The sequence below is a fragment of the Neomonachus schauinslandi genome, chromosome 7 (assembly GCF_002201575.2).
Source record: "Neomonachus schauinslandi chromosome 7, ASM220157v2, whole genome shotgun sequence".
Lineage (NCBI taxonomy): Eukaryota > Metazoa > Chordata > Mammalia > Carnivora > Phocidae > Neomonachus > Neomonachus schauinslandi.
Window position 1 is genome coordinate 7363734 of NC_058409.1, and position 9340 is coordinate 7373073.

General features: G+C 48.2%; 1 protein-coding gene across 3 annotated transcripts; it reads right to left on the reverse strand.

Moving 5' to 3' along the window:
• Positions 1-2191: 2191 nt before the first annotated feature.
• On the reverse strand, positions 2192-6036 carry TMED9 (transmembrane p24 trafficking protein 9). 3 transcript variants are annotated; one of them, XR_006540354.1, is made up of 6 exons: positions 5829-6036; positions 5578-5678; positions 4492-4617; positions 3984-4130; positions 2506-3053; positions 2192-2388 (listed from the first exon to the last, which is right to left on the reverse strand). XR_006540354.1 is itself a non-coding variant. In XM_021701730.1 (5 exons), exons 1-5 carry the CDS (start codon positions 6010-6012, stop codon positions 2904-2906), a joined length of 708 nt encoding a protein of 235 aa, XP_021557405.1. In that variant the 5' UTR covers positions 6013-6036; the 3' UTR covers positions 2192-2903. The 3 variants fall into 3 exon arrangements, 2 of the variants coding, with proteins under 2 accessions (XP_021557405.1, XP_044773122.1); XM_021701730.1 differs by having other exon boundaries at positions 2192-3053; XM_044917187.1 differs by lacking the exon at positions 3984-4130 and having other exon boundaries at positions 2192-3053.
• Positions 6037-9340: the final 3304 nt, after the last annotated feature.

Here is a 9340-nt window from a genome sequence, read left to right on the forward strand (position 1 = left end):
GTTGGAGTTGAGGTGAGCACTGAAGGCGGAGTATAAAACGAAGTTCTTATACTTATCTGCCCTGGCACAGTGGGAACTTACCCAGCTGGGCCAGCCTCCCACCTGGAAAAAGACAGCAACAGAGCTCGTGGGGCTTGATCTCCCCTGCTCTTAGGTAAATGTGAAGTTCCCTAATAAATAGCTAACATCTACTGAGTGCTTACTAGGTGCCAGGCATGGTTCTAAATTCTTTACTCCGGTTCTCTCATTCAGTCCTTACGAGTAGTGTACTTGTGCCCACTTGGAAAACTGGGGCAGAGAGGCAATTCAGGGTGTAAACCAAGATACCTTGGTTGCACAGTTGCTGCTTCCAAAAGGACTTTACTGTCGGTGAGGAATTTAGTCACCCCAGCAGCCCCCTTTCTCCTTTAAACCCAGCATATACCCACCAGGGACCTCGCTGCTAAACTCTGCATTGCACTGCACCCTAGAACAGAGCCTTGGCAAATGCAGCCTAGGTTCGCTGACACAGGGGAGGCTGAGGCTGACCCCCTGCAGAGACCAGTCCAGTAAGGCCAGTGACAGAAGCAGAGAGGTGGGACTGTGATCTGAAAGCACAAGCCCACCTCAAGGGGACAGCTGCGATTCGGTCCAGCTAATTGTCACATCAGAATGAAGCCCCACTAGCATCAGATCTGATTTGTCTCAAGAAATCAGATTTCACATAAAATTTAATTTCAAATGGTGACACCCACATTCATGTTGATAATCAGCACCATAGATACGATGGAATGAGAATGGCACATTTTTAGTCTTTCAAAAACTCAGAACTCCAGTCTAATCATGAAACAGCACACAAATCCCAATTGAGGAACATTCTACAAAAAACCTGAACTGTACTCCTAAACTGTCAAGGTAATAATAAGCAAGGTAATTCTGAGAAACTGTCACAGCCAAGAAGGGGCTAAATGTAATGTGGGATCCTGAAACAAAACAAACAAACAAAAAAAGGCTTAGGCAATGGCTAAGGAAATCTACATATGGTATGGACTTCAGTGAAAAATAATGTATCGATACTGTTTCTTAACAAATGTGCCATACTGATGTATGACATTAATAGGGGGGAACTATTTTATACAATTTTTCTGTAATTCCAAAGCTGTTCTATTAAAAAAAAAAAAAAAGCGTCGTTTTTAATGTGGAGGAGGTCTAGGTGGCAATATGAGGTCAGATCACATCCTCCTGGCAGTTCAAGTAGTCTGCAAACTCGTCCCCCCCACCAATCTCTTTCTCTCACACTGTTGGGTTAACCTTCCTCAAATTTATCTCCACGGGGGCTGCCTGGGTGGCTCAGTCGGCCTTTGGCTCAGGAATGATCCCAGGGTCCTGGGATCAAGTCCTGAGTCTGGGGAGCCTGGTTCTCCCTCTGCCTGCCACTCCCCTTGCTTGTGCTCTCTCTCAAATAAAATCCTGGGGCGCCTGGGTGGCTGTCGTTACGCATCTGCCTTTGGCTCAGGTCATGATCCCAGGGTCCTGGGATCGAGCCCTACATCGGGCTCCCTGCTCAGCGGGAAGCCTGCTTCTCCCTCTCCCACTCCCCCTGCTTGTGTTCCTGCTCTTGCTATCTCTCTGTCAAATAAATAAATAAAATCTTTAAAAAAGAAATAAAATAAAATCCTGAACTCCAGTGGAAACCATGCCCATCGACCTCCATTTGCCAACGCTCCCAACTCCCAGGCTCTGCCTTCTTACCTCAGAATCCTTCCTCTCCTTCAAGGTCCTTGCTGAAATCCCATGCTATTGGTTAAGACCATCAACATCCTCATCCCCACCAGCCCAGGGACTTCTGTCCTTCCCAAACCTGCTGCGCTCTTCTGTTCAATGCCGACTACCTTTCCGAATGAGGCACCTCCTGGCAGCACCGTGACAATGCCGTCCACCTGCTCTGGAAACGCAGGGAAGGCACTTGTATCTCAAGGGAGTGGACACAGAGGAAAATGGTGTAAATTTGAGCACCAAGCCCACAAGTCACTTGTTTTATGGTCTTGGGCAAACCCACTATCCCCTGCTGCAGGAAGGTGGAGAGAGGCTAGGAGGACCAAAGTTCACAGGTGGATTTTCATCTTGGAACGTGAGGTACACAGTGGCAGAACTGATATTCCCCGACTACCTCCGTGTTACGGCCACTATAGTAACTACACTGGACGAGAAGTCACTTTTGTTTTTTAATTGGGAAACCAATGTAACAAACCTAGACTTATTGAAAATGAAATCAGTAACTAAGACTCTGCAGGCCCCATCCCCAACCAGCACCAAGGCCTCTGCTTGGCTTGACCTCAGTTCCTCAAGCCCCCCAAAGGACAACCAATTTGAGAAGCTGAGGTCAACCTCAGGGCTACTTTCCCCACACTGCAACCTCCTCCACCCCTCCCCTCCATTGACACACACATCCTGGATCAGCAGTCTGGGCCCAAGGAGGGTATAGTGAGGTTCCCAGGGTGGCAGGGAATCACAGCCACACCCAACCCGCTCAAAATCCCACGTTAGCAAAGGAAGACAGAAAAAAGACTGGCTTGCCCACCCGCTCCCCTCCCCCCAGCCACCCCAGACAATAGCCTCACGTCCCTGATCAGTAACACTGTGATTCTGAGGTGCCAATGGGGCTCCCAGTGGCTTCACCGGCCCCTGGGTGATTACTGCAAAGGGCTCAGATCCCGGGGGAGGGGGCAGGCATCGCCCCACCATCTGCTCGGTATCAGCCAGCCAAGCCGCTGCCCTAAACTTGTGCCTGGGGTGCCTGTAGCCCCTCTCCCCTCCAGATATCCACGGCTCGGAACCAGTCCTCCTGCCAGAGAGAAATCAGTTCCAGGAGGCCCTTTCTCCCCCAGCCCAGGAGGAAGGATGGCCTGTGAGGCCTGGGATGGCTACACCAGCTTCTTTGCTTCAAAGAAGCTTTTGAGGTGTCGCATCTGCCAGACGCCGATGGCTACGAGGATGAGGGTCTGCAGAATGGACCACCACAGCACCCGCTGGTTGGTGCTTTCGCTGGTCTGCCGGAAGCGCTCCTCTCGCCACTGTGGGAGGAGAGAAAGGAAGAGGGGCTGAAGTTTACTGGGCCCCACCAGGCGCCACTTTAACTGCTGGATTCCCTTCCCAGAGGGTGCCCCAGGCCAATCAGCTCTGCTCAGGTTCCAGTCAAGAACCTGCAAAGAGTCAGAGAGACCCCCCACCTGGGGACTGCTTTCATCCTCCCCAGCCAGAGGACCTCAGGGAACCCACTCATTTAAGTCTGTCTGCTCCTCTGTCAGGGACAGCACTTCGCTGGTCCTATCCTGGAACCTGGGGGAGAGGTAAAGTAGTTGCAGTATCACTCCGTCAGACAGAGCTGTCCTCTAGCACTTAGGAGTGGACTTGCTCTGATCTCTCTGCCCAGCTCTCCCCAGCTGCTCCTTGAGGATTGTGGGCACAAGCTGCGAACTGGTGGCCCTGTGGTGCTATCTGGCACATACATGTGTTTTGCCAATATTTAAAACCCGGAAAAATTCATATTGCTTCTCTTAAAACCCAGGGCTAGCATATCTGCAACGCTGCCCTCAGCTGACAATTAACTCAAGGTCCCTGAGGCTTAGACACATAATAGTCCCTATGGTCACAGATTCATTCATGGTCCCATCCTGCCTCCCCAACACAAGTGAGTTTGAAATAGCTGGTCTTAGAAGCACTTGGAGCCACGGAAATAACACCCACGGTATTAGCATCAATTCCCACTCTTGTCACTGCGCATGTGTCACTGTGATTTAGAGCAATGACAGCCTCTTAAGAGCCTGTCTCCTTGGTTACAAACAGGAGTGAGTGGTACCCACCCCACCTTTTAGACCTGCAGAGCGGCATAGGCAGATAAGTCCCTTGGGTTTCAAAATGAATCCGACCAGCATGCAACTTCTGGCTGAGCCAGGGGAAGGCATCTGGGATGAAGCCCACTCAGAAGCTCCTGCCTGACATACCCGTTGGTAGTTCTGCTCTTTCTGGATCTGCTCCACCTGCTCCACCAGCTGTCTCACTCGGAGCTGCAACTCACTCAGCTTGTCTTTGGCAGCAATTTCTGCATAATCGTTGGCGTGTTCCCCCACCTGGATGTCCAGGTGTACTCTCTGGGGACAGACAAGGAAGATAAGAAGAAATCAGGCAGCCCTGCTCCAACTTCCTGCCAGGGCTGACAGCTGGTCCCCCACTTTCCTTCATTTGTGCATTTAGCCAATGCTGACTGAGACCTCCTCAGTGTTTGGCCCTACGGGTCTCTAGGAAAACAGGCAAGAATCAGCTTGGCTGAGCCTTGGACCAAGGCATACACAAGGAGCTCAGCAACTGTGCCTGGATGTTCACTGGAAACCCAGATTCATTAGGAAACACAAAATCGCACATACTCATCTCACACCCAAAGCACCACCAAGTCTCCAGTCCTGACCAGGCTCTAGAGCTTGAAAGCTACAAATCCCACGTGGTTCCACTCACCAGCATGCCTCCAGCAAAAAGGGAGAACTTGGTGGAATTGGAGTGAAGACAGATCTGGTGTTCGCCAGGGGTATGGGAGGTGAAAGTGAACCTGCCTTCAGAGCCATACTGACGGGCCAGGATGACCTGGAGAGAAAAGCCTTCAGTGTTACAGGGGGCATGGGGCTGGAAGGAAACAGGGCTTCAGGCTCTCAGTGCCTCAAAAGTTGGCAAACAGAGGGGCGCCTGGGTGGCTCAGTCGTTAAGCGTCTGCCTTCGGCTCGGGTCATGATCCCGGGGTCCTGGGATAGAGCCCCACATCGGGCTCCCTGCTCCGCGGGAAGCCTGCTTCTCCCTCTCCCACTCCCCCTGCTTGTGTTCCCTCTCTCACTGTGTCTCTCTCTGTCAAATAAATAAATAAAATCTTAAAAAAAAAAAAAAAAAGTTGGCAAACAGCCTTAGGCACCTCGCAACACTAAAAGGTCTAGAGCTGCGCAGCAGCAGTTGCCAAAAGCTTGTCTGAGAACCTTCTGGGGTAAGGGGTGAAGCGTCTGGATGGAGCTGACACGTGACTGCTCTTGGGAAGGGCTCTTTATTGGAGCTCCTGCCATTTCCGCTCTTTTGGTGTGGTTCTTTTCTTAAACCAAAGGTGGCAACTAAAGATTTTTTTTTCTTTTGCTTTAATATCCTTATTCGTCGAAATTAAAAGCCGCTCATTCGTTTTGGAAAGCACCTCGTTCTGTGAACTCCTCAAGTCTAGACATCACAGCATTAGAGTTAACGAAATTCTTTGATGGCCAACACCACAATTAACCCACGAAGCACGCCTACAAGACAGGTGCGTTTCCATCTCACAGGCCAGGAAAACGGCTCGGGGCAGGGAAGGGGCTTGGCGGAGTCATGCAGCAGTCGGGAAGCTGAGAGGAGCAGCTAGCCTACAGCAGCCCAAGTTTGGCCTAGAGCGAAAACCCGGGATCTTCTCACCAACCCCCAATGACGGCCAGCAGTTGAGCGGCTGCGGCGAGTAGGAGGGAAGTACCAGCACCCGCCTGGTCTGGCGCTGAAGTGCAGAGCGGAGGGCTCGGCGGGGCTCAGGGGCCGGCTCACCTTGTCCTCTGGGTCCTTCACCTCCACGAACATACCAAGCCCGGGGGTGGCCGGCTGGTACTCCTCCCGCTGCTTGTCATACAGCTGTGTCCGGTAGTTTCCTGGAGGGAAGTGGGGCGAACCCAGGTCAGACGAGCGCGAGGTGGGGTCGCGGCGAGACCCGCTGCTCCCCACTCTGGAAGAGCGGACTCTCCCGCGCCCCCCGCCCCAAGACCAAGGTCTTGTTCCAAACTCTCCCCTTCCACCCGCACCTATAACCATGGTCTCGTCCGGAATCTCCTCAATAAAGCACTTCTTTTCGGTCTCCCCGATGTGGAAGTAAAGCGCGCCTCCGCGGGCCGCAAAACACAGCAGCAGCACGAGGGCCCGAACCACCCTGCCCACTCCCGCTCCGGGCCGGGGCCCTACGACCCTCACGCCCTGCTTCGCAGCCATCTTGCCCCACCTGCCGGCGCAACCGCAGCCGGCGGCGCCACGTAGCCCTCCCGCCGCCGCCGCGGGGTCTGCTGGGACAGCGAGTTCGACCGTCTGGACTACAAGTCCCGAGATGTCCCGCGGCCACGGCGAGGCAGTAGCTGGTTGGAGAGCAGCTTCTGCCTGCAACCGAATTGCGCCCTCAGAATTGAAACCTTCCTTCCGTTGATCGTGGTGGCGGTCCGGCGACTACTAGTGTTTATCAACTTTTTTACAGATGCTGCAAGTAACGCAGTTTGTTGTCGCAGAATGAATTATGAGCAGATACAGGATTGAAACTGAGGATCCCTGACTTGTCTCTGCGTCGGACACTTTGGGCTTGCTTCTATTTTTAAAAAACTGAACTTTGAAAAAGTGACACCAACAGTGCACCAACTGATTTTCGAAAAAAATTCAAATACAAAAAAAAAAAAGCCTAGGAGACTCCTTTTACCACTTCTCTTTCACCTCCAAATTCATCCACTCCTAGATCTGGTCTGATCTGGTCTGTATGGTCCCAGGTATCCCCCTCCCCCCGTCCCCGCCCACGCATCAGCACCAGACATTGTCCACATGGGCTTTGCTGCGGAGCTCGGCCGTAGTGGCTCCTTTCCAGAACGTGGTTCGGTGCCCCAGTGGCCCGCAGGTAAAGGAGTATTGGTGGGGGTCTTGGGGGCAGAGCTGCCCCGTTTTGGAGGGCTCTGCGCTCAATGTGAGATCAATAGAGGTCTGGGTGTGCCCTTCGTGTCCTTCCTGGATTTTATCCAAATTCCGGTGTATTTTGGCAGCTCTTTGGAGTTAGCAGTTTCTGATTGTGCCACTTCAAGGTTTCATAGAAGTTGGAGGTTTTCTTTCTAATTCGGGTTCTCTTTGTTGTTTCGTTTGGTCTTGGGGAGGGAAGTTTATTGAGGATGTTGACATTTCCCCTTCATTGGAAGTCTTTACCTCATTTTTCTTAACAGTAACAATATAACATAATCTTGGTTCATACCTTATTTTTTTTTTAACCATTCCTGTGATGAAAATGGTTAAGATTTCTTTCCCCTAATCATTTGCTCTTATGTATATTGCACATAAATTTGTGTTCGTTTTCTAAAAAAGCATTACTGTAGGACATAGTTTTTTGGTAAAATTGCCCTTTCAAACTTTATACCAATTTACAGTCTCACCAGCAGTGGGTTCTTGTGCTTACTTCTGCACACCCTGGTCAAAGTTCTCAACCGTTGTTTGTTTGTTTTTTTTATGTTATGTTAATCACCATACATTACATCATTAGTTTTTTAAAATTTATTGTTATGTTAATCACCACACATTACATCATTAGTTTTTGATGTAGTGTTCCATGATTCATTGTTTGTGCATAACACCCAGTGCTCCATGCAGAACGTGCCCTCCTTAATACCCATCACCAGGCTAACCCATCCCCCACCCCCTCCCCTCTAGAACCCTTAGTTTGTTTTTCAGAGTCCATCGTCTCTCATGGTTTGTCTCCCCCCTCCTGTTTCCCCCCTTCATTCTTCCCCTCCTGCTATCCTCTTCTTCTTTTTTTTTTTTAGTTCTCAACCTTTGTAATCTTGCAAAATAATTGAATGAAAAGTTGTATTTCACTATCTTAATTTTTATTTCCTTGGATACTGAGCATTTTTTTGTTGGTCATTTGTTTTCTTCTGTGAATTACTGCTTGTGTTTTTCTTTTTTTTTTTTTAAGATTTTATTTATTTATTTGACAGAGACAGAGATAGCGAGAGCAGGAACACAAGCAGCGGGAGTGGGAGAGGGAGAGCAGGCTTCCCGCCAAGGAGGGAGCCCGATGTGGGACTCAATTCCAGGACCCTGGGATCATGACCTGAGCCGAAGGCAGATGCTTAACGACTGAGCCACCCAGGCGCCCCTGGTTGTGTTTTTCTTAGTGCTATTATAACTACATGCTATTAGTGCTGATGTCACCAGGATTCGGAATTAACAAATGATTACAGAATTAATAAATGATAACATTTTATAATAAAATTTTCTGTTACTTTTAAAATTAAACTTTTTATGTTGAGATTATTATAGATTAACATACAGTTGTAAGAAACAATGCAGAGAGATCCAGTGTACCCATTACCTAGTTTCCCCCATGGTAACATCTTGCCCACATATAATACAATATCACAACCAGGATACTGACATTGATACAGTCAAGACAGGGAACATTTCCATCATCACAGGGATCCCTCATGTTGTGTATTCAAGCCACACCCACTTCCCTATTCCTTCACCCTCTCCTTAACCTCAGACAAGTAATCTGTGTTCTCCATTTCTATAATTTTGTCATTTCCAGAATGTTATGTAAATAGACTCATAAGGTATGTAACCTTTTGAGATTGGCTTTTTTCACTCAGTTAATTATCTGGAGAGTTAATCAGCTTATTGCTTATATCAACAACTATAGCAAAAAAGTAGCCATAACATACAATGTGTACAGACATAATTTGTATGATATCAACCACAGAAATGGGTGAGAACAGAGCTGTTAAAGGAGCAGAGATGTTTTTTCTGTTATTGAAGGTAAACTGGTATAAATTCAAGTTAGAATGTTTTAACTTCAGGATGTTAAATGTCATTCACATGGTAACCACAAAGAAAATAGCTGTAAAATATACACAAAAGGAATTCGGAAAGGAATTTACATGTTTCACAACTAAAAAATTAACTAAATGCAAAGGAAGATAGTAAATGCAGGAGTTGAGGGACAAAAAAAAAAGGTATAAGGCAAATAGAAAACAAATAGCAAAATGACAGAGGATAAGTCCCTCCTTATCAGTAATTACTTAATTAATTAATATTTTTTAGAGAGAGCACACACGAGAGTGGGGGAAAGGGCAGAAATGAGAAGGAGAGAGAATCTTAAGCAGGCTCCTGAAGTGGGTCTCAATCTCAGGACCCTGAAATCATGACATGAGCTGAAATCAAGAGTCAGTCGCTCCACCAACTGAGCCACCTAGGTGCCCCTCAGTAATTACTTTAAATGGTTAAACTCTCCAATCAAAAGACAAAGATTGGCAAAACGGATAAAAACCACGACCCAACTATATGCTACCTACAGGAGACTTGTTCAGATCCAGAGACACATGTAGGCTTGAGAGTGAATGGAAAAGGCTATTCCACACAAACTGTAACCAGAAGAGAGCAGGGAGACTATATCAGTATCAGACAAAGTAGACTTGAAATCAGAAAAGGTTACAAGAGACAAAGTACATTATATATCAATAAAAGGTTCCATACAGCAAAAAGACATAACAATTATAAACATTTACATACCTAATAA

Coding starts and splice junctions, on each gene's coding strand:
- TMED9 (XM_021701730.1), bottom strand. CDS start 6,012: ATGGCTGCGAAGCAGGGCGTGAGGGTCGTAGGGCCCCGGCCCGGAGCG. Junction 4,131..4,491: donor TTTTTGCTGGAGGCATGCTG/GTGAGTGGAACC, acceptor GTCTGTCCCCAG/AGAGTACACCTGGACATCCA. Junction 3,054..3,983: donor AAGAGCAGAACTACCAACGG/GTATGTCAGGCA, acceptor CTCCTCCCACAG/TGGCGAGAGGAGCGCTTCCG.